Source organism: Sciurus vulgaris (genome assembly GCF_902686455.1).
Source record: "Sciurus vulgaris genome assembly, chromosome: 18".
In the NCBI taxonomy this organism is placed as follows: domain Eukaryota; kingdom Metazoa; phylum Chordata; class Mammalia; order Rodentia; family Sciuridae; genus Sciurus; species Sciurus vulgaris.
In genome coordinates this window covers 18,344,085-18,368,798 of record NC_136479.1, presented here as the reverse complement: position 1 = coordinate 18,368,798, position 24,714 = coordinate 18,344,085, and the positions used below count along the sequence as shown (strand labels likewise).

General features: G+C 41.1%; 1 protein-coding gene across 12 annotated transcripts in view; it reads right to left on the bottom strand.

The window, feature by feature from the left end:
- TNRC6A (trinucleotide repeat containing adaptor 6A) overlaps positions 1-24,714 on the bottom strand; it is a 148,682-nt gene that overhangs the window by 23,190 nt on the left and 100,778 nt on the right. For 7 of the 12 annotated variants that reach the window (XM_079121146.1, XM_079121153.1, XM_079121151.1 and 4 more), the window contains 7 exons: positions 23,341-23,781; positions 11,125-13,710; positions 9,389-9,565; positions 8,194-8,369; positions 7,046-7,078; positions 5,405-5,485; positions 5,044-5,095 (listed from right to left, as the gene is read on the bottom strand). In XM_079121146.1, the coding sequence (XP_078977272.1) occupies positions 5,044-5,095; positions 5,405-5,485; positions 7,046-7,078; positions 8,194-8,369; positions 9,389-9,565; positions 11,125-13,710; positions 23,341-23,781 (3,546 nt within the window). Of the gene's footprint in view, positions 1-5,043; positions 5,096-5,404; positions 5,486-7,045; positions 7,079-8,193; positions 8,370-9,388; positions 9,566-11,124; positions 13,711-23,340; positions 23,782-24,165; positions 24,227-24,714 lie in introns of all 12 variants that reach the window. The other 5 variants (XM_079121157.1, XM_079121147.1, XM_079121148.1 and 2 more) reach the window with 3 other exon arrangements.

The window sequence follows — 24,714 nt, the reverse complement described above, 5'->3', positions numbered from 1 at the left end:
TTCTTTCTAATCTGCTTAATCTTATAATAAAACATACTATTCATTAACAAATAACAAAAACAAAAACAAAAACTACCCACTTTAACAAACCACCACTGAATAAGTGCTTACTACGTGTCAGGCGCCATTCCTTGCGTACACTAATTCAAATGACTGTAACTCTTGCTATTATTGCCCCTATTTGGCAGATGGTGAAGCTGGAGACCAGTCAGGATAATGTTCTGCCCCCTCGAAAGCCGCCTCTGTCTGTCATCTCCTGATTATGACTGTTCTACAATAACACAATCTTTTCTAATGAAAAACTCCTGCAAAGTCTCTGCTGGATAGAGCCAGTGCCTAAGCTACCATCCTAGTCCAACAGTCTTAAAAGAGGACCATGCTCTCTGCTTCCCCGACTTTCCCGGGCCCGGCTGGACTGGCGCTTTCTCCTCTCTTCCCCCTCAAGCTTCTTCAGCACTGGGATGTACCAAGACCTACTGTCTGCCTTGTCACTCCCTTCCTTTTAGACTTTCCTCACTACTGAGGTATCCAGTCGTCCCCACTCCAGTGACACCCAAACACAGGCTGTGGCTCCTCCTCAGTCTGTAATGGCCTGTGCAGCCACTTCAGGGCCCAGTCGCTTCTAACAGATTTCTACTTCCCTGTACTTCATTCTCCACATTTTCTCAATCCTCGAATCTCATCCATTATTTCTTTGCAATTGCTATTTTTTAAGATGCCACCTTCAGAATACTTACCCTTGCTCCTGGCGAGTGGAAAGGACAAAAATTTTAACAAAAGGAAAAAAAATTCTTAAAATAGGTACATCTAAAAAATGTCGTTAGTTCCTTTTCTTTCATTCTTTGGTACTGGGAACTGAACTCAGGGACAGTAGATCACTGATCCATACCCTCAGCCCTCCCACCCTTTTATTTTGAGACAGGGTCTCGGTAAGTTGCATAGATCTTCACTAAGTTGCTGAGGCTGGTCTTGAACTTTCCATCTTCCTGATACAGCCTCCTGAGTCACTAAAAACACCATTAGTTTCTTGAAGTACTGTTCCAACTATGGGTCAGTCAACAACTGACCTCTTAGGGTTGTTAAGAGCCCTCCCTGGAATGTCAATGAACTCTCTCCTCTGCTCCCTTTGCCCACGAATGGCACCACAATTCACTTATACGCCCAACCGAGTCCTTCTGAATTCTTTGCCTAACTCTCTACATCTAACCTTATAACCAAATTCAACCAACTTTTCTTTTTTACATTTTTCCAAATTATTTCTTCCTGATCAACATCACTGTTGCCCGTGCAAGTAATCTTTTAAAAGCTTATTAAAAGATTCTGCACAAACCCTTTCCCAACACTTCGACATCCCTTTCCAAATCAACTTGGTGCTAAAGGTGGTGCTCTCCCCTTAGTTTTATCAGTCCTTTAATGAGGCGCTTCAGAAATCAATGACCAACTTATTCCATGACAGCCATTTTCTTTTCAAACTCTACACTCACTTGGCTTCAGAAAAATTACTCTAACTTATCCTGATTCTCTCAGGATCATTTCTTAAATGTCATTTGTTACTGTCTAGGATTATTTCTGTCTGTGGTTCTCTACTCTACAACTATCTCTGGCCAATCTAGTCTTATGGCTTTTACTACCATCTATGTCTAGTTAATTACACGTGTTATCCCCATTCCTACCTATTCTGGGCTTCGTATCCAGCTTACTAGATGTTGCCATGTGGTCTTAGTAGTAACTTCAAGTTCAATGTCTTGTCAAACCTGCCATTTCTACTATATTCTTATCTCTTATCTCAAATAATGACCAGTTATTGATCTGTTGTCTCTCAGTTCCAAATTCACCCTTTTTGCCTGGTTCTATGAAAATATATATGGCCCCTTGGGTTTTTTTCCTTTGCCAGCTGGCACTGAGGTTTTGTCAGTAGAGGGCGCTGGAGAGAGTAGAGGAGAAAGTGCAGCCTTCTGTTCCAGGGCTCTCTTGGCAGGCTTCAGCTGCACTCCCAGCTTCTCCAGGGCCTGGGTGGTCAGCAGCGTTTTGTGGCCAGCTTCTCTCATATCTCCAGTCTTGCAGTAGTGTCTCTGGTGAGCTCTCTCTCCATGAACAGCCTTTCCCAGAACCTTAGAGGACAGATTTCCAGCAAGTTCCACCAGCATGAACCAGAGCTACTTCTGTCATTCACTGAGCCATGGAAGAAGCAGAAATTTGTCCTCACAGGATGGACTACACACATCTTCTGGATGTGGATTTTTCTTGCCTACAAAGCTTCTGCCATCTATGGTCTCACAAAATACTTTATCCATTGTCAGAGCACAGTGACAAGTCAAGCTACATGTTAGGTCCAGAATTCTTCTCATAGCAAAGGAAGTACAGTAGTGGGTTTATGACCATGAAATTAACTGGTCTTACAACATATGCCATCATCTGAAAGTGACTAATCGAGAAATGGGTACAATGGCTACTAAAGACTCCACTACAAAGCAAGTTACGGGGACAACATCCTAGAAGAAGGGCTTCTGTCTTATAGGATACAAGTACTCATCTCTCCCACTGCCAGAATTCACAAAAAGATGAAAGTGGGAGTGGTCTCTCTCACACAATTATAGCTACTAGGCCACTTACAGAATCCTTGCTTTCTGTTCTGCTAACTCTTCTTAGCGAACTTAGTCCTTAAGAGAGAACACTTCCTCCAAAAGACACAAAAATGGTTCCAGACAATGGAAGATGATGATGGCCGCCTGGACATCTGTGCTCCTTGTGGCAGGGTGGTCTGCTGACCGGAGAGAATGACCTTGACTACTAAGGGGAAAGTGGTTTTTCTGATAGGGAATGAAAGCAGTCAGACTATGAACCCAGAGGGTTCTCTGGGTGCTTCGTATACTCCCCCGCCCAACCGTCCAAGCCCAAAAAACTACAGCAACTAAAAAATACAGAGTGAATGAAGGCTCCAATCCTTCGAGAGTAAAGTTTGGGTCATCCAACTAGTTAAGGGACCTAGAACAGCTAAGGTTCAACTTGAGAGAAGAGTAAGTAAAGAATAACAAGTGAAAGAAGGAAGACACTGACACTGTCCACGGGCTGTGACCCACTACCAAATAAGGACGGCACAGGATGAGGCACTCCAATCTGAAAACCCCAAATCCAAACCTTTCTGTGTATATGATACTCAAGAAATTCTGGATTTTGAAGCATTTTGGATTAAGGATGTTCCACTGGTAGTTTATGTAAATATTCCAAAACCCAAAATACTCCAATATTTTAAGGATTTATGGTCCTAAGCATTAGAGGAAGGGGGGCTCAAATTATAATGGTTTTACACGGTTTCTTCTGCTTCTCACACGTCTGTGCATTTTGTATGGGTCAGCCACTACCTTCCTTCTCTTTCTCATTTTCACCTTACTCAAAAGTTATGTATGTATCCTGTTAAGTAGAAAGAGCTGTTTGCCACTGTCACTGGAGGTCAGATGTGCATCCAGAAGGCAGGGAGCAGAAGGCTGGGGTGAACCGTACTGATCACTGACTTACTGCCTCTCAGTTACATGTTCAACCTTTTTGGCTGCTTTGTGAAAAAAATGGATTTGCGTCTGTTACGTGTTTTTTCCTTTGCTAGCTGGCATGAAGCCATGTCAATAAAGGCTGCAGAAGAGACAGTGTAAACACGATCTGGTTCCCTGGTTCTGGATGCCCTCTCCAGCAACAGAGGCAGCTTTTCCAGCACCAGGTTCCTACCACGCTCACCTTTCCAGCAGCTGCCACCAGCACCCCTCTGGCAGTTTTGTAGAGCAGTGCCACTGGCGAGACACCTCTTCTACGAACGCCACTCTCTGCTATCCTAACGGGTGGACTTCCGACAATTCCTCTGGGGTGGCATCACAGTGACTTCTCTGCTCAGCAGTCAGCCATGGTTGTGCCCAGGAGACCGGAGTTCAAAAGGAGGCATGAAACTCTTCCCTGGGCATGCTGTCTCCGTCCCAAGTTTAGCAAGTTCTTCTATCTGCTACTCAGATCTTTTTTCAAGTTCCTCTACCTTTTTCTAACCAATTCCTTGTTATCCTAATTCCCTGCTAGAGTTAAAAATTCTTTACACTAAACTTTGTTCAAATTACCATAAAGTTCTTCTCTTCTGACCAGACTACCCACTGCAGTGTCCAGGCGAGGAAGCTAAGTCGGCTTTCATCACAAGCCCCTCACCCTCCATAACAAGGTAGTGACAGCTGATAATCAACTCCTGTTGATGCTAATCCTGTGTCACCACTGGATTAGATTCTTTCCATGCACCTTCTCACTCTGAGCTCTGACTGCAGCAAGGCTCTACATCGTTTTGCCACCCCTAGGATCCTCTGTCCTCTGCTGCCAGTGTTTTCTGCCCTGAGGTATTTTCTTTCTTTCTTTCTTTCTTTTTTTTTTTTTTTTTTGCAGTGCTGGGGATCGAACCCAGGGCCTTGTGCTTCCAAGGCAAGCACTCTACCAGCTGAGCTATCTCCCCAGCCCCTGAGGTATTTTCAGTCTATGCCCAGCCTTATTTTTCTAAAACACAAATCTAAACCATTCAATTCCTCTGCTTAAAGCTCTTTAATCTCATATTTTCAGAATAAACGTCGAGTTCCCCTGATTTAGCGCCTAGCTCTCTTGGCACCTTTACCCAAGGGAACCTTCATTGTCTGCCGCTCGCAGCACCTTCTCTGACCATCAATTTTGTATTTCTTGCCTCATTACATGGAACTACTTGCCATCTCTGAAGTATGCTCTAAGATGCCTCTGTCATATCTAGGCCTTTATACACGCGGTTTCCTAACTGAGAAAACTCACTCACTGAGGAACTCCCACTCCTGTCAGGACTCTAGTAACGGACTAGTATCACCATTCCTTAGACCTATACTGACACACACTCATTTAACCACAGAATCTTACACAGGAGAACAGAGGAAGGCTACAGTTAGGAGCCCCGGTCTCCTCTCCTGGTCTGTGGGGCTCTGTGAGTAAGACCACATTCTGGGTACGCTTGTTCATCAGTGATGAACATGAACTCAAACTGATCTGATTTCCTCTCACCTCCAGAAAGGTCCATCTTACTGCTCTGTACATTTTCTTCTGGCGAGTCTCTCTGAAGTAAGAAAAAGTAACGTGTTAGCAGAACTTAATTTGTCAATGAAAACAAATAAAAGCAAACTTTAATGTATTTTAAGTAGATCACAACACTTCATTTTCCATTATATTTAAATTAAAAATTTCAATGAGATGTGATCAGGGTATTTAGCTTACATTATAAAAATTAAGGTTTGAAGGTCAATTATACTCTAATTGCCATGATATTTTACGGACCCAAAGATGAGGAATGACTTTTAAGAAAATGAAATTCGGATAAATTATGGACCACTACTGAAAGGGGGGTGGTTACTGGAAAACCACTTACCGAAAAACTGATATTTGAAAACTGTTTAACAAAAGGATTTATCCATGCTTCTTCTTGTTTGTTTCCACCTTTCATCATTCCCTTTGTAAAATAAAAGAGTAGAAAAGATGCCACAGCAGTCTCTATTGATCTGGGTATAATGATGGATTAATAAAACTTCAAGACAATTCCCAACTCTCATTTTTAGTCAATAATTTCTCCTCCAACCAACTCTTATCAGAGTTGTTGACAATTATAAAATCAACTTATTTGACTTTCAACTTCCTTTGCTCCAGTCCTCTGGTATAGCTGTAATGTACAGAGAAATCTCTAAAGGCAAGCAGTCAGAAGGAAAAGACAGAAGCAAAGGCCTTGATGACCCACAAAATAAAAAAAGGGCCTCTAAATAATGGGGAACTGCCAGAAGGCAGTTCCCTATTTACAAATGGACTCTGTTCTGTAAGGTTTATTATAATTTGATTTATTATGATTTGGATTCTCATACCAAAGTGAAAAATAGTGATTTGATTCTCGTTAGTCCAAAGAAACTAATCTATAAATTTAGTGCCGCTATGTGCATGGTACTGAAAAGAAAAAAAAAAAACCACATACCATGCATTTCCATATGAAAAGACATTTAAATTTTCTATTTGTGTTGCCAAGAACACAGCATCTCCAGCAGTAGTTGAAGCTGGGATCCCTCCTGCTTAGTGTTGGCTCTGGGGCTGGTTGGGGAATGGAAGGTACAGAAACCACCCTGAGACCTGAGCTGAACCAACGAAGGCCGCTCATCAGCAGTAGTCTGGCAGCCAGAGACAGCCTTCTATTCACGTGAAGACTGCAGACCATTCTCAGTCTGCTGCCTGAATTTCCCTTTCCCATTGCTACTACCTGTTCCTTCTGACTGAAACAGAACTCAGCTTCATAATTAACCCCCGAAATGCAGGTCTCTGAAGCAAGCACCTAACCCTCTCCAAGGTTCTCAAGTCATCTTTGATTCCTTTTTCTCTTTCACTCCCACCCCCTCTAACTAGGTGCCAAGTTCTCAGTCCCTTCTATTTTCAAATGTCTCTCAAATTAGTCCCTTCAACTACACATTCGTTTTTATTTCCCAAATCAAACCCTCTTTTCTAACTTGAATTAATGCAAAAGCTTCCTGAGATTCCTAAATCTGGTCTCTCCTGTTCCAATTTATATTTCAGACTACAATTGGTTAGTTGTAAAAATAATTTTTAAAAAACCCACTGATGTTGCCTTCTATTCTTTTTCACTGGCTCTATATTTTATATAAAATAAAGTTCGAACTCCTTGGCGTGATACTGAAAACACCTTAACAGTCTCTCCTTAATTTAACTCAGAGCCAGATCTCGTTACTTCTTTCTAGAAAGTCTGCATTTTAGTAATGTCAGGTTACTATTTTCCTTAATACATCCCATCCCAGGCATCTTCCAAATTTCAGCTGACACACTTAGGAAGCTCTCCTAATGCCCCATATGTGACTATGAGCTCCTTGAACGCACAGCTTGTATCTTAAGTGAATTTCAATCCCCAGCACCAAGCACAGTACCTGGCACACAGCAGAAGCTAAATAAATGTTTGCAGTTGCTTTCTAAAGAGTTTTACTAGTAGAAACAAAGGAGAAAGAGTAAAAAGGCTACACACCCTTTCCCTTCTCCTTTTTTTGCCACTCAGACCCTGTAAGGAAAGACAAAGTCACAAAACAGCATGGTCCAGTGGGAAGAACACAGGGTTTGGAATCGGAAGACCTAAACTTAAGTCCTTGCTCTGTCACTAGTTATGCAAATTTGGGCAAGACACCTTTTCCAGCCTCATTCCTCATCAGTATCCTATCTTAGAAAGTTATAAGGATCAAATGATTTATGTAAAACATGTGGAAGCATTTCATAAGCCATATGGCAAGGCAATAGGTAAATTCAGCCAAAGGGAGAAAGTATGAAGTGAAATGGTAGGCCTTGGTAGTCAGCTAGCCCAGCTACCCACTGGACATCTGACTTCTAAGGTCACTCAGAAGGTAAGCATTCTCAAATAGGGTGGGGAAGACATGTTAGAATCACCTGGGAGACTAGGCACATATTTTGAAAGATGTCCCCAGGAGAATCTGACATCAGCCCCATATCAGCTCAGAGAACCAGTACTCTAAACTAGAGGTTCCTAAACCTGGATTGTATCAGAGACATTTGGGGAACCTGTTTAGGACAGGAACCTTGGCCCAATTTCCAAAACTTTAGTAGACATGGGTCTAAGAAATCTACTTAATAAATGCCATATGATTCTGATATAAAGCCAGGTTTGGGAATACAATCTTCCATAAACAAAAACAAAATCAAACTCAGCCTATATCTAGGGATTTTTGTCACAGGACCTTCTGGGATGAGGAAGGGACAAAGCTGGCAGATGAACAGGAGAATGGTGACTCGGCACGGGGGACGTCAGGGCCTCCAGGTGGGAGGAGGAATGGGAGATGAACTGGCAGTGGAACACAGAGCCAACATGGAGACTGCCTTCTCTTCATCCACCACTGCAGGCACCGCCCTGGGATGAGTGGTTGCCCCAGGCAGCACTGGTGGAGGGGGAGGAGGAGAAATCCCAAGCTGTAGCAGCGGGGAGAAAGGAAGTTCCTGTGGGCTTATGTTTTCCTAGGTGGCTGCCCATATAAGAGGCTACAGCTAAGTCGGGGACTGCCTGGACTAGACTGATTGCCATAAATGGGCAGGCAGAAGATTAGTTTTCTGTGGGTAAACTACCTTTGGAACTTAAAGTTTCAAGGGCTTTGCCCTTGAAATGTTTACCTTCGATGACATTTTCTTGGTATATGGTGGCCAATTTAAAGATGAGTTGAGCTCTTGAGATGAGTTACTATTCCACATTCCAATCTCTACATCCTCTTCCTCTTCCCAGCCGGTGGGGCGATTTCCAGGCAATGGCATATCATCACCACACCAGCCATCTTGCATAGATTTTGGCCCTGATTGTGGATTTGTGATAAAGAGAAACAGACTTTAATCAACAATTCTTTCTGGAGGACAAGCACACATTAAAGAGTGGAGAGAGGGGGCTGGGGTTGTAGCCCAGTGGTAGAGCTTTCACCTAGCATGTGTGAGTACCTGCGTCAATCCTTGGCACCACATAAAAATAAATAAATAAAATTAAGGCACCGTGTCCATCTACAACTAAAAAAAAAAAAAAATATATATATATATATTTTTTTTTTTAAAAAGAGAGGGATCCTAAAACAAAAGAAAAAAAAAAAAAAATGCTATGTCTCTTGCCAAATTTATATAATAGGAATGTTTATGTTTTATATTGAGCTAAAGTTCAATTAAAAACTTTATTTTTATTAAAAAAAATTAATAACTCTTCCCCTATGCCTTTACAAATTACAGGATCTCTAAACACAGATAATGGTGCCTTTCATGTGTCCCCACTTAATCTGCATAGTAACATGAATGAAATTTGAAAAAATCAAATTGATAAATATTTTCAAGAGTGGCCAGAGTATTAGAAGTCATAAGCAGAAAGCATTTCCTCTCTACACATAGCCTTTGGGATTCCTCTAAGGTGTGCTGTATATAGTGAATGGGACAGCGACATTAATCTGAATCCTAGGTGTCTCCCAAATTAAATGAATTATTTGGGAAATATCTGGCAGTTTAGAGATGTGTCCCATGTTATGTTCTTTCAGTCTCTCAGGTTAGATTGGCATGAAAGCTGCTAGACTACTTCTAGACTGTTCAATCTGGTAAAATATAATTTAAACTTGGTAAGGAATATGTAAATCATTAATAACTACAATTTAAGAAAAATGAGAACAGAAGAAAATTCACAAAGATGAACAAATCATGTTATAAACTTAAAGAGCCAAGTGCTCAGTATTATCTGGTATGCCATATTATACCAATATCATCAACAATGTAGAAGCATTATCCAATTATTTAACTGCAGTCAGTGCTACATACTAGCCACCAGGGATCAAGGGTAACTTACCAGATTTGCTTAACGCTTGTGGACCAACAGAGCTGGAGCCCCACGTGGATGTACTGGATGCCGAGGCAATTGGTTCCCCCCAGCTGGGACCACTGTCTATGGGTTTACCCCACGCTGAAGTACCATTATCCACAGTTGTGGCTGGAGTAGAAGGCTCCCCCCAGGGCTCACCCCAGCCTTTAGAAAGTATGGGAAAAAAGTCATCAGCATAGAAGGTAAGAAAATACAGTGGAATAAGGGACAATAAAGAATAGCAGGGAACCAAGGATGAAGAATTTCACATTTATATATGAATAATGATGCTGTGGTAGGCAGGAGAGATGGTATTGTTTTATAAAAAGAATACAAACCATTTCCCACTGACAAATTTAACTTCATGGTGGGATTTTTTTTTTTTTTTTTTTTTTAAATCCTCTTCTTACAAAATTGCCCTCTGGGCCTGGAGTAGATTCTCTTGACTAGCCTTAACTATGGGGGGGAGGGGGGGAGGGGATACTTCTTTAAGGATGAGTTTAATTCCTAGTAAAGTCAAGTCTTTCTAAGCCAAAATAGTGAATGTAAGGTAATGAGGCTGGGTAACAGTGTAAACATCTATACTATTAATTAAATGACTATAATTTTTATGGAAGGCATGACTTTTCCACAGCACTGTACTGGAAAAACAACAAACTTCATGACTAACAATGGCTAAATATACTACTTTTATATATGCTGGATAATATTTATTAAAAGTATTAGACTAAAGTTGTCCAAAGCCAAGAAAACCAAAGCCATAAACATATTTTGTTAAAAGAACCCAAACAAGGAGGCTTCCCCTTAGATAAATAACTCTTTCTTCTAAGAATTAAACTAGACTTAAAAAATTAAGGGCTGACAAGCTAGTTCATGAAAACATTCCTATCTTTATGTTTAATGAGACTGTTCAATAAAAACTACATTAACAAAGATAATGCATGCCAATCTCATTTAATGAAAATATTGTTAAAATAATTTAGAGAGGGGCTGGGATTGTGGCTCAGTGGTAGAGTGCTTCCCTAGCATGTGTGAGGCACTGGATTTGATTCTCAGCAGCACATATAAATTAATGAATAAAATAAAGGTCTATCAACATCTTAAAAAAATAATTCGTAGAGATAAGAATTAGATCATCATATAAAAATAAGAATACGCAAGAAAGGTATTACCAAATGTTCAATCACACAAACATTGAATCTAAACAGATCTGGATTTCATGCCTACCTTAAAAAACAAACAAAAAAACCAGCTGGAGGGGCACTTACCTGTCAGTCACCAGCACTGTAAAACAAACCAAAAAAATCCCTTCCTTTTAAGGCCAAATACAGTACCAGATATTTAGAGAGCACTGTATTTAGATAACTTTTACTTCCAGGGTATTCCAGTCAAATCATAAAACCAAAAAAATTAATGCCTGATTCAAAACAATGGGAGAAGTACATAATATCCCCATGTGACCTCACTTCTCCAATAATACACCCCCAATAGAGAACAGAGTACAGAGGGTTCACAGACAATATTGCCAAGGTGTATGGAGCTCAACTACCTGGGTGAACTTCACCTCTGTAATTTTCCCCAAGCTTTTAGAGAAAAAGGCCTCTGCATGCATCGGGTAGCACTTTGTTAACAGACCTTATAGCAACAGCAAGCTGATAAAAAGTCTGCTTTCAGAATACTCTGAAGGGCTTTGTAAACTACCAGACTCCATAGTAAAAGCTTACCAGAGCCACTGCTTGCCTCTTTGCTGGAGATGGCACTTGCAGATGGCAGCAGCTGATGTACCTGTGCTTGCTGGTCTGAACGGCTGCTGCCATTTGGGACATTTTTGTTCCACATGTTCACATTTTTGTAGTTGTATTTGCTTGGATCTCCCCAGGCAGAAGTTCCATCATCAATCTCCATTTTGCGTCGTATGGATTCTGGGGATGGTTCCTCCCAGCCAGTGGGCTCTTCTTCTTTTGCTGGGGCTGGTATGGGTCCCCCGAGCCAGCCTGTGCCAGGAGGTTTGCCTGTAGCTGGTGGGATTCCCCAGGATCCAACAATGTCTTGTTGCTTGTTCCAGTCTGGAGAACTGACTGGCTTTGACGAATCTCCCCAACCTAGAGACTGATTAGACTTTGGAGGGTCTCCCCATCCCTGGGAAGGATTAGGTTTAGAAGATTCATCCCATCCTGATGAATTATTTGGATTTATGTTATTTCCCCACGTAAAAGAACTAGTTTTACCAAGTTCATTCCAACCAGAAACGGACCTATCACTGTCACTACCTCCTGAGCTGGATTTTTTATTAGCCTCCCCCCAATGGTTACTCCTTGATGTTTCTCCCCAGTTATCACTGGCAGAAACGGACCAACCTTGGCTTGACTTCTGTCCATCACCCCATCCCTGTTTGTTCTTTTGCGAATCATTCCACGCAGACTTCTCTTCTTTGCAATTCCCCCACTGATTGCTCTTGATCATTCCTGTAGCAGCAGAATCATCTTCCCACCCCCCCTGGCAGTTTGAGCCTTTGGAATCTCCCCACCTCAGAGCAGGTTTGGGATCGCCCCACCCTGATACAGATGAGGTATCATTACTATTAGGGCTAGTCTTCTCTACACATGCCCCTGAGTTAAAAGTCTGTGTTGCAGAGCTTCCCCAGGCCTCTGTCCCGTTGTCAGTCTTTCTCTCCCCTCTAGGTGATGTTTCGGTGTCCCAGGCAGTATTCTGCTTAATAGGAGTCTGTCCCCAGCCAGAATTGGATAGGACACGTGGGTCTAAGTCAGTCCTGTTCACAATGCTTTGGAGTAATGTGTGCTGATCAACCTTCCTTCTGTCTCTACTCTGACTTTCCCCAGCTGCCTTCTCCTCTGGGCGTCCAGTGCTTTCTGTACTACCGTCGCTCTCCACTGCACCTCCTGTTTTGGCCCACACGCTGTTTTGCTCATTTGTCTGAGATGTGGCAGAACCCTGATCCTCTTCTTCAGTAGACTTCCATCCATTTGTAAACTTCTTACCGTTGCCATTTGCACTGTCATTGGAATGCTGATTGCTAGGCAGTTTGTTCCACTCAACGCTGGGTATATTAGTGCCAGTGTTTTGTGCAGGGGTTCCCCATCCTCTTCGACTTCCTCCAGAATTCGCACCATTTCCACTTCCCCACGCCGTACTCTGGGAATTCGCTGCCCCGGACTCCCATACACCTCCTCCTTTATTTGTGTTAACTTGGAAGTTAGTGCCCATAGGCCCACTTACGCCAGGCTGCATTAGAGTCGCATTCACAGTGTCACCATTAGCTTGGCCATTGGGGCCTGAACATTTGTCTCCAGAGTAATTAGAACCATAGGCACCCCATGTAGTACCATAAGAGCCTCCACTTTTTGACTCTCCATTGCTAAGATGAGAAAGGGAAGTGCCATTCATAACCGATGGAGCCTGAATTTGAGGATGATTCATTGTGCTCACACGCCAGGCCCCTGTATTACTACTAGGCAGTTCATTATTCTGTACTGAACCAGAGTTTGGTAAACTAGAGGTCATAAAGTTAGTAGTGTTATTTGGTCCAGTCATTTCAGTGGTGATATTCTGAGGCTGACCACTGAACGAGACCTTCTGTGTACCACTTACTTCAGATTCACAAGTTTCCTGAAGGCTTCCCCAGGTACCATGGGTAGAAGAACCACTCGCTTTAGAGTTAATACTCTGATTGTTAGGCATCTGGCCTATGGTACTGCACTGAATATTGATGCCAGAATTACCACTCCCTACAGGCCCTTTTAGGGCAAGTCCATTGTTCTCTAATACTGGCCAGGCACCATGGTTGCTAGCTGAATTCAAAGTGCTTGGATTTAACCCTCCATTTGATGAAGAACTTACAGTGCCCCAAGCATTCATTCTATTGTTGCTACTTTCTGATTTGCTTTCAGGAGCATCCACAGAGACCTGACATGTGCTTATTATGGCTCCATGGGAGAAACCCCATGGTCCAGTACTACTTCCATGGCCCACATTATTGCTGCTGCTACCAACCACAAACTTGTTTTGGGAACCAAGTCCAGTGCTATTCCGAAGGCTATCTTTTTCACCACCTGTGCTCCCTGAAGCCATGATAGTGATGTTTCTCTCTGATTCAGAACTGGAGGCAGAATCAGCATCCATACATTCTGAAGCCAATTCTGGATCACTGCCAGGGACTGAAGGCCATGCTCCTTCTTCCAACAAGTCGCTCACAACAGCATTCTTACAGTCTGTGCTGGAGTCACTCGCAGAAGACACAGGTCCCCGTTGGGAATTTTCATAATGGGATCCTGAAGTATTGTGGTTTATATCTAGAATAAAGGAGAAGTACACTGTTTATAAAGTGCTAGTCTTCAGAAAAATGGCAAGTGTATCATAACTACATGTGGTTCCTCAACCTTAACGAGATAAGGCGCTTGGCAGGGTGGTTGTAAGAACACTGCTTATCTTGAAGCCACCAACTTTCCATACCCAGTAAGTTTATACGGGCAGAGGGTTTTGCAGCTTTGCTCGTTAATATTATCCTAAGGCCCTAGAACATAACAGTTCCTCAATATACATTTGCTGAATGAACAAACTGTTAACATACCAGCCAGTAAAAGAATTCTGACATCAGAGGGACTGGTGGTAGTGATGTATTAAATGGTAACAGAGCAACCCAGACTCAGAGGCTGGATGTGGGAGAGAAAAGGCTGAGATGAGATTGGGTAAAGCAGACTAAACCTGATCAATTATATTAACAATATATTACAGGTCCTTTTCCCATCCTATGTTTCTAGAATAGTCTGTCCACACAACTCTTTTCAGTTCATAAGAATTCCAAAGTCTTTTCCATTGTATTTCCATTTCATCAGCATCTATATTCAAATAAAATACTGTATTCAGCAAGAATTACTTTCAGTTTAACTCAAAGTTTCTTGATTTACCTGTGTAGCCAAGTTTATTACAAGAGACAACAGAAAAAACAAAGATTGATATATGAAGATCACCAAATTATCATGATCAAAAAGTCAGCTGCTGACATTAAGGACCATAAATGACCAGTCATTTAATCCTATAATCTTAGATTCTCTGCTGTTTTATTGTCTAGTTATTTCACTACAGGCCAGGCAGTCCCGATGTTTCTGATGATTCCCTGGTTCTTTATTCTCATTATGCTTAAGGATCTGGTAGGAAGACCTTCCTCAGGGATATAAACCTACGTAAGATGTGTGCGTTCAGTCTGTCTTGAGGGGGTTGCTTGTGGTGCAGTTCTCCACTAGAATAAGAGACGGAATCGCATGGACAGCTTCTAAATGCACACACTCAAATCATGTCCCACGCTTTTTTTTTTTTTGGTTCTGGGGACTGAACTAGGGCCTCGCTAAGTTGCTGAGGCTGGCTTTGAACTCACAGTGCTCATGCCTCAGCCTCCCGACTCTGGGATTACAGGCATGTGCCACCACACCCAGCATATTCCACACTTAATGAACAATCTCAAAGGGTTTTAGGCCTAGGAAATAAATCTAAAGTGCTATTAGGGTGTTTTGCTAATACAGAAAATCAGATTCTGCTGGTAAACTTTCTCTCAAAGTTTGTACTGTTAAGGAGTAAAAGCCAGAAAGATTGGCAGGAAAAAGGACTACTGAGACCAGAAATGTGTATGTAATTCACCAAATATGTATTTTAAAGCTTCAAAGGTGACTCTAATTTCCATTCCCCGTTTAGGAATCATGTTGTTAAACTGTCAGAGGAAGTTTGTTGTCACTCAGTGCTCATGAAAAGGAATTTTCACAAAATAAAGGGTACTAAAAAATCAATCTCACTGAGTGAAAACGAATCACCGGCACAACGACATCCACACCAGCACCACTAACAGATGTTTAGCGCTCGGTGCTACATGTCGTGAGCTTTAACATACTTTCATCCTTGAAGAGCTGGAACAACCCCACCGCCTAGGCACTGCCTTTGCTCTGCAGATGAAAAAAAAAAATCACCATTCAAAGGTTAACTGTGGAAATCAAGCAAGATTTGTCAGAAACCTTCATGAAGTAAGGTGACTACAAATATGGATGAGCCCCTAGAGACATTCCGACTTAAGTCTGAATTTTATGTAGTGGACTTCTATCCAAAAATCTGTGAAGCAGGGATACTTCCTAACGGAGTTACTGTGCTGAGTGTACCATCTCATGCAAAGCATTCGCTCGTGTTGTCAGCAAGATAGGTAGTGACTGAAAACGCGGACTGAGGCATTCTATCACCTACTACTACCTGTATGATCACAGGCAGGATCTCTGCTCAGTTCCTTCATCTGCAAAGTAAAAACCGTAACAGAACCAACCCAATGCAAGTGTTATGAGGATTAAATGATCAACAACTGTAAACCACATCTGCTCCATATAACACTGAATAAATGAAGGCCATTATTATCATTAATTAATGCATGTTAGAGATTAGCATCATTTATCTGCTCAATCTCCAGAACATGTTTTTCATTTTACCAGGTCTCCCTCGTGAAGAATGTGAGAAATCATAGAACTTGCTTACCTAAATCCCCTCCTTGATATCAGGCACACACTGATAACTGGATTTATACCAAGAGATGTCTCCTCCCAAAGAAGGAGGGATACAACTCTCCTTTTTTTCCTCAACTCAGAGTTTCTAAAACCCAAGATTGGTCCTTTATCTCTGGCTGTGTACAGAAAATCCCAAACGTAACCAAGTCTTGATCCATCCATCTTCCTCCGAAACTGGAACACATCCCTCACTCATCACCTGAGCCTCTCCTGGACCACTGCCAAGGTATTTCTGCGGCCATTATTTGCCACGTGTGTTGTCAATTTTATAAAGTGAGAGTAAAAAGAGGAGATTGGGCATCTAAAACAAAACTACTCAATCAAAAATTTAAAAAAACGGACCCAGAATTTAACAATAAAGGATCAGCGGCACCCCACATAATAGGAGAAAGTCAAGGATGCCCTCATGCACACTCTTTAACCCTGTACTGGAAATATGAACCCAGGAAATAGGACCCCAAATGAGAGAGAAATTAACAAAGATCAGAAAGACCAACATGTAAAAAATAATAAGTTTTCCTGTAGCCATTTCCAATGAGAAAATGTGATGGAAAAAAGATCCTAATCAGTAAGACTCATAAAATCACTTGGAATATACTCATAAAAATACTTAAACTCCACATGATTAAATTTTATTGCAGGTCACAGAAGACAACTTGATTATGTATATAAACTTGTTCTTAAGATAGGAAAATGTAACAATTCTCCAAGTTTAATTATAAGAAACTGTTAAACATATTAACCACGCAATATAATTAAAAGTGACTTTAAGATTCATGTTAAAAAATGGAAGTCTAACTCTACTGCCACGCCCCAATAAATCTCAAACAGAACTGACAAGGGAGGGAATTCACACTATCAGGCAGCAGTTAAACGGCACTGCAAACATTTATATTAAACAGAAAAACCAGGACAAGCCAAGCATATGTCAAGGTTAGTGTTTTAAATGTGGGGGAGAAAGTCAGTACTCAAAAAATATTTTCAAATGAGACAATATAGCCAAAATAATACCAAATGCCCAAAAGTATGCCCAAAGCCCTGGGTTCGATCATGACCACTGGGGGGGAAAGAAAAGCATAATGGCCAAAGATGAAACCATGAAGAGCATTTTTTATATACAAAAGCAAAGAAACCACAAAAGTAACCATAGGTTAGACTACTTATTTTTTTAAAATGAGACCTTTTAATATGAGAATAAAGAAAAGCAAAAAAGCAAACACTAGAATATATTCTGCAAAAGAGTTCTGTTACCTTTATACTAGTAAAAAAATGTTGCCAGATTCTAGTCTAGTGCTGGTTTTGGAGCCAGTGGCAGTAAACTAAACCTGTCTTTTGCTATATTTTCCTTTAGGAAAGTAAGGAGAGACCATGGGTAATTATTAGCTAAAATCCCATTTATTCTTGATGCTACTTGAATTTCAACAAAACCTAAACTAAAGACCATTCTAAAAACTGTATATCAAGGATAAGTCATAAAGCACTTTTGGTTATGAAAAAAGTTATAGTTTAGAAAGATAAATAGTATGGAGGGGAAATACACAATTTCAACTAAAGGAGGGAAAAGAACATGCATCCTCAGAAATCACATTTCACAGGGACAGAGGGTATTTCAGAGTTGAAGAAGTGAAATAATGTACTTCCCTTTTCAGACAAGAAAACCAAAACCCAGTGTTCAAAATTATCTGAGGATAAGTATATAGGAATACCATTAAGTAGATCATCACTACTTTATCCCAGGAAATAAAAACATTAAGACTGTAAATTTCTGTGCTAATGCAAAAGAGCAGGTTTTTTTAGTTTAATGCAAAATACAAATTTTTACAAACTGTACTATGCTGTAGACAAACTAAGATTTAGAAGGCTGCATGTTACTTAGAAATATCTGAAATCCAGAGTGCCATCAGCATCATCCTACTCTCACACCTAATCATCAGAAGAGGAAGGGGCAGCTCTAGTATCACACCTCAAAAAGAATGCAGTCGGGATGGAGTGTGGCTCGTGGTAGAGCGCTTGCTCAGCAGTTGTCAGGCACTGGGTTCCATCCTCAGCACCACATAAAAATGAACAAATAAATAAATAAAGGAAAGGTATTGTGACCTTCTACAACTAAAAAATTAGGAGGTTTTTTAAAAAAAAAAAAAAAAAAAAAGAACATAGCCAGGACTGGTGGTGCACAACTGTAAGCCTGGCAACTTGGGAAGCAAAGGCAGGAGGATCACAAGTTCAAGGACAGCCTCAGCAACTTAGTGAGTCTCAAAAAATAAAGGGCTGGGGTGTATATCTCAGGGGTCAAGCACCCCTGGATTCAATCCCCAGCACTGCAAATGCACACGCGCATGCAAACACACACGCACATGTACACACGCACACGTGCACACACACAGTAGTGTATTATAGGATATCTATTTGAAGAGATTAAAGGGGAAGCAAAGACTGGTGATAATTCAAGTGATAATAAACAGCATGTTTGGGAAGAATTTAGACTGATGCAAGTTCTTGTGTTTTTCTTACAAAATACATAGCATGTAACAAAATAGTCAAATTATTTGCTTTCCTACCTTTAGACTTTAAATTTCGACAGAAAGAAGAGCTTCAGAAGTAAATAATTTTTAGATTTTACAGTGTTTCCACAGAGTATGAGATATACCACTGAGAATATGAGAGAACCTTAATTTCAAATAGCTCCTAAAAGTGACAAAGTTCAGGATGTCTCTTTTGGTTACTTTAGCCTTTGGTGCAGGGTCACCAAACATTTTATGTAAAGGTCCAGTTAATAAATATTTTTGTGGGCCAGTGTAACTTAAAAGCAGTCACAAACAATATGAAATCACCGGGCATGGCAGCCTTTCAATAAAACTGGACTAACAGAGGTCATAAGCCAACAGTGATTCTAGATTGAAGATGAGAGAAATAATAACACAACCAAATGCAACACATGGGTCATGACTGGTGTCCAGTTTGACAAGTGGGGTAAGGATGGTAGAGAAAAAGATATTCTTGGGGATTTTACTTTAGACCAAATGGTGAGTACCTCAACCACGGCAACTGGCATGAGACAGAGGAAAGAAGTTCAAAACAAAAACAAAAAACCTAGTATTTGAGGTTAAAACTCGTACAGCATGGTGAACTGCTGGCTTATGGGACACTTTAAGAAAGGAAGAGCTTGAGCTTGATTTCAGGGTTTTAGAAGGGTTACTGGATGAATGGGTACGCTGACTTTTGAGCAAGGGAATCCAGACAGAGGAAGTGGTATGGGGCAAGATAATGAGTTTAAGTTTGAACCCTCTGAGTCTGAGGGTTCCAAAATCAGCTGAAGACACCCCAGGGAAAGTCAGCTAAAACTCTGGGAGATGTGAAACAACAATACGGCAAGTAGTAAAATCTGGAGCTGGTCAAAGAAAAGGTGGAACACAGAAGAGGAACAGGTCTGAGGAAACAAGACCTTCAGGGAAGAAGAGGCACATGGCAGGGACGGGACCTATTAAGACAGAACAGACTGTCTTCTAACTACAACTGTAATGTTTTTTAGTCTTGATTACAAATCCAGAAGATCAGTGACTTTATAAGAGCTATTTTAGTCAAGTGAGCAGGAGTTGGATTCCAGGGGATTAAGGCAAATGCATGAGACTGCCAGCAGTCGATCCCCTCAAGGACTCTGAGAAAGGAGATTCTGCAAGAGCTCAAGAGTATGGGGATTCGAAGGACCGCTTTGTCACAGGGAACACAGACTTGAGCATGTTTACAGACGAAATGGAAGGTGCAAGCGGAGAGCCAGACACACAAGTTACAAGACAGCAGAGAGGCTGCACTGCGCTGAAAACACCAACGCAACTGCCAGGTGCATGGACACTGTAGCCTTCGAGATGTCCCGGAATCTTTAAGCCACTCCCACAGATCCCTCCCTAAGTACAGGTATATTTTTCACTGGTTAAAGGAAAAAAGAATGATGTATAAAATGCTCAAGCATCCCTACCTGAAGAAATACACTGCTAGTATACAGGAAAGGACTCCCTGCATCCCTCTCTGATTTACAGCTCTTTCCTTCCCTCTAGATAACCCAGAGGTAATCGCTCACGTAAACTTTCGTATTTCATTCATCCCTAAATAATACGTGATATTATTTTGCAGGCTTTGTTATACAAATGGATCACACTGTGAACAAACAAACAAAAACACATTCTTGGGACGACCGGCAGGAAGGTGAACATGAACTATGAGGAGACACTGTTGAACTGCTGATATGTTTTAATTATTATTTTTAAAATTATTATTATTATTTTAGTTGTAGGTGGACAACATGCCTTTATTTTAATGTGATGCTAAGCACAGAGCCCAGTGCCTCCCGTGTGCCAGGCAAGTGCTCTGTCACTAAGGTACAGCTCCAGCCCCCTGATATTCTTTCGCCTAGGGGTGATTATGATATCATGGTTGTATAGAAAACTATCCTTACTTTTAGGGTAGCTACTAGGGCATGTTTGTTACTTACTCTCAAATGACTCAACCATAATGAACATTTGTGTGTGTAATAGAGGATTTGGCCCAGGGGCTATCCCTGAGCTACACCCCCCAGCCCGTTTTTATTTTTATGTTGCGACAGGGTCTCACTAAGTTACCAAGGCTATCCTTGAACTTGTAACCTTCCTGCCTCAGCCTCAGGAGTCACTGGGATTAATTACAGACATGTGCCACTGCACCAAGCACATATGTGTTTATGCACGCACATATGAAAGAAAAAAACAGACAATGAGTACACTGTCTGTGAGGTCCAGGTGGGACTATTCCAACAACCACGGGATCTGGGTGGAAGGTAATATTAGTTTTAGTGTTCACTATTCTAGTCTAATTTATTTCTCTATGGATTATGTTGGATGACAAAGAGTGAAACAGAATGTTTTGCCCCAAAGGAACAACATTGTTGGCTGGTCTGCTGAGCACAGTAGTCCCCCTGAAATGCTTTATTGCATTGGCCCCTGAATTCAGAGTTATCTGGGCTTGTCAGAGTACCAAGAAGTCAACTGCAAAAAAAAGATCTTAGGTCTAAATTAAAGGTCTAATAAATGTTTGAAGCACAGTCACAAAATGGCAGGCCAGGGCTCAGCCTGCAGAGTTGTCTGACCATGAAAGGGGTCCTACCAAAAATAAAAATTAAAAGGCATAAGTATTTAGGAAGAGTACAAAATCAATAACACACTGACCACAATTCCCATCACCCCTTTCCGTCATTTACTTCACTTACCTGCTGGCCCATGAAGGCATTTAGTTTACGACTTCTGATTTATGAACTATCTAATCTTGTCTAGGTACTAACCTTGTACTGACAACACTGAATGAATGAGAGATGTATTAAAAGGGGAAAAGAGGGTGTATCTAACACTGCTCCTTTTTAGCATGAAAACCTAAAATAAATTAATGTGTGTGATGCATAGAAATTCACTGAAGTGCTAAATCCACTTCATTAACCATCTCTGTTCAAAGAAAGCCAAATACAAATAGACAAAAACATGTTCCCACAATTCTGAACTCCTGTAGTTATTGTCAACCACAATTTTCACGTATCTGGGCTCGTGCTATTTATATGGCTTAGTACACTGTTCTTCACCGACTACCAGGCTACTTTTTAGTCTGTAAAGAGAAGATGACAAGACCTAATCTGTAACACAAGAATTAAATGAGCTAATATAGCATTTGGATTAGAGTAAGCACCCCATAAAAATCAGTCACTGGGTCATCATTATTAGCATTGATAACTCTTTAGGAGTGGGACAGACTGGCCCCTCCAAGACTCATGACTCCTAAGGGCCCGTTCTGCAGTTTCTATTGCCACTGCTAGAAGCACATGTAAAGATATTGTAATGTAAATATGTGAAATATGCTGATAGAAGGAAATTCACAAATATTTTTTGGAAGATAACACTGCAAATCTGATTCTTTCAGATGCTTTTGCTTCATCATCTACATTCTCTAACTGCTTTGGCATTTAATTTCAAACTGATCACTGCATCCTCCTGACTTCCATCTTAACCTCCACATCAATGCCGTCCACCTTGTGATGTTCTTTTAAAAACAGGTGGGATGTTTTTCCCTCTAAGGCTTTTTGAAGACTTCTTCCTATGCCCACACCTTAGGTTTTCTTCTCATCCGAACGTATGCCTACAATGCGTTTGGGTTTTTTCAGATTCATCCTCATTTTTGAGAAACAAGATTCTTATATTTCTGTTGTTTCCATTTCAGAAACAGCTTTGCTCTTTCATTTCCAAAACTGAAAAAGCATACTTGACAATTTTCTAAATATACTATATGGCAGCCTTGCTGTTTGTTTTCTTAATTATACCATCTTCCTTAGCCCACAGTTGAGCATACTTAAGCATTTATTGTATAAATCATCTCTGCCAAGGTTTTAACTACATTTTTTATTCTGCTGATAACCAATACATTAAACCTGACTTTCCAAATGAGATTCGATTTACTACCTGCCTACTACTTGGCATTAGATGTAATATATAAGAAGAGTGCACGCCTTTCTATAAATGTTATGGGGAAGATAATTTATTCAGTTTCTTAACATTAGGCACTAAGTTAGTTGCTTTAACATAACATTAAATTTAGACCTCAGAGAAACCACAGGGTTGGGCACTACAGTCTACACTAGAGATTAAGAAAGAAGGTCACAATAGTTATTTGGCCAGTCTCACACAGGTACTACATGACTAGGGGAGTGAAGATTAGATCTGAACTCAGGATGATAAATTTGTATCATTCCCAATGAAAATGTGCTACCCATGCTAGAAAAGTCACCTCTGTGTCCTCTTCCTCTTTACCTATCACATCAGTATGTTCCCAAACCACAGTTTGGTAGAGTCAGACAGATCTTGATGAGCCCAGCGTCTGCTACTTGTAAGCTGTGAAACACCATAATACGGTATGATGTACAGCGCAATACTTGGTATACATAAGGAAGCATGGAGGCAGAAGTGAGTAACTACCTAGGGCAATCAGGAGACAGAGTGATAAGAAAGTGACATCTCACGGGGTTGTACAGGATCAAATGCAATAATATGCATAACTGCACAGCACATGACTGGGTGGAGAGAGTACTCAAGTTTAGCCAGAGTCTTACAGCCTATTTTAGCTAAAAGCTTCTTGTTAAAATGGGTAGACCCTAAAGGGAGAGTAGGAGATTAAAATATTCGTTTTCAAAGTAGGAGGGCAGGTAACTTACAGCAAACATTTTAAGATTCTCTACTTGGAATTCCCTGTATGGGGATTTTTAAATAAAAGTCCAGATTTGAGAAACACAAATACAGCACCAAAAAGCCATGACGTGTAAGCTTGCTACGCTGCTAACGATGCTGAAGTCTGAGTCTCGTAAGAAATGCCTTCTCTCACCTGACTCGTCTTTGCTGTTCTGCACCTCTCCGTTATTTTGTGGCTGCTGATTTGTTACAGCACTGCTTTCTGACTGGCTGCTTAACACCTTAGCAGCAGATCCCAGGTTTGCTGCTATGACAGGAAAATGCTGACCCCTCTTTAGAAGCTGCTTATGTTCCTGGTGGCGAAATCGTGGAGGTACTTCTCGAGGATACCGAGGCAAGGCCTGTGGCTGCTGCTGCTGCTGCTGCTGCTGCTGCTGCTGCTGCAGTGGTGCCGGCGGCGGCTGCTGGGGCTGCTGCTGCTGCTGCTGCTGCTGCTGTTGCTGCTGCTGCTGCTGCTGCTGATTGTTGGCTGTAGCTCGCTTGGCATTATTATTAGTGCTGGTTGCTGTGGAAGTGCCGTTATTAGAGTTGGCAGGCTGAGGCTGGCTTACACTGGGCTTTATCTGTTCTGGCACTAATCCCAACAAAAGAGAAGGGGTGGAGAAGATTAGCCAGTAAAGTACACCTTCATAGGAAGCCATCTAAATTCAAAGGCACTACAAACAACAATCCTAACAGAAGTGTGCAGGAACAGTCTCACTCACGCACTTGGGTTTTCTTAGAGGACATCAATGCCAGGAGTCAAATTTTACGTCCAGTGACTAACCTATTCCATAAGGGCATGGAAACTGTGGCCTTCCTGTCCAGGATGATAACTCATGCTCACTATCTCCTTCCCATATTACTCTGTGATCAGCAGGTATTTATTACATAACCATGGAATTCTTAACCAAAATAACCAAAATAATCAATGTACTGCTGGACCCAGAGGCGCATGCCTATAAGCCCAGCTACTCACTTGGGAGGCTGAGGTAGGAGGATCACAAGTTTGAGGCCAACCTTGGAAACTGAGTGAGATCCTGTCTCAAAATACAAAATATAAAATAAAAAGGACTGGGGATGTAGCTCAGTGGTAGAGCACCCCTGGATTCAATCCCTACTACTGGAAAAACAAAACACACACAAAAAAAACAAAAACAAAGAATAAATGAGTCTGTATCCTAAAAGAATCATCAATTCTCTGGTAACTATTCCTATTCTGCTTCATTTTTAATGTTTATCCCTATTGTAAATCTGTGGAAGACAAGAAAAGAACAAATATATAAGAAAACCTGCTGGTTTCCTCAAAAAATGGAAAATTTAACAATGTCTTTCATTGACAAACTATAAAGTCTAAACCAAAGACAAACTCACAATATGGACATAAGTGCAAAGAAAACAGAATGAAATCTGTGAGACTCATCAAAATTGGAGAAATAATTTGGATACTCTGCTTTAAGCAAATCTGAGAAATAAACACTTGTCTATAGATAGCATGTTACATGAGCTTTGGTGTGGGGGGGGGACT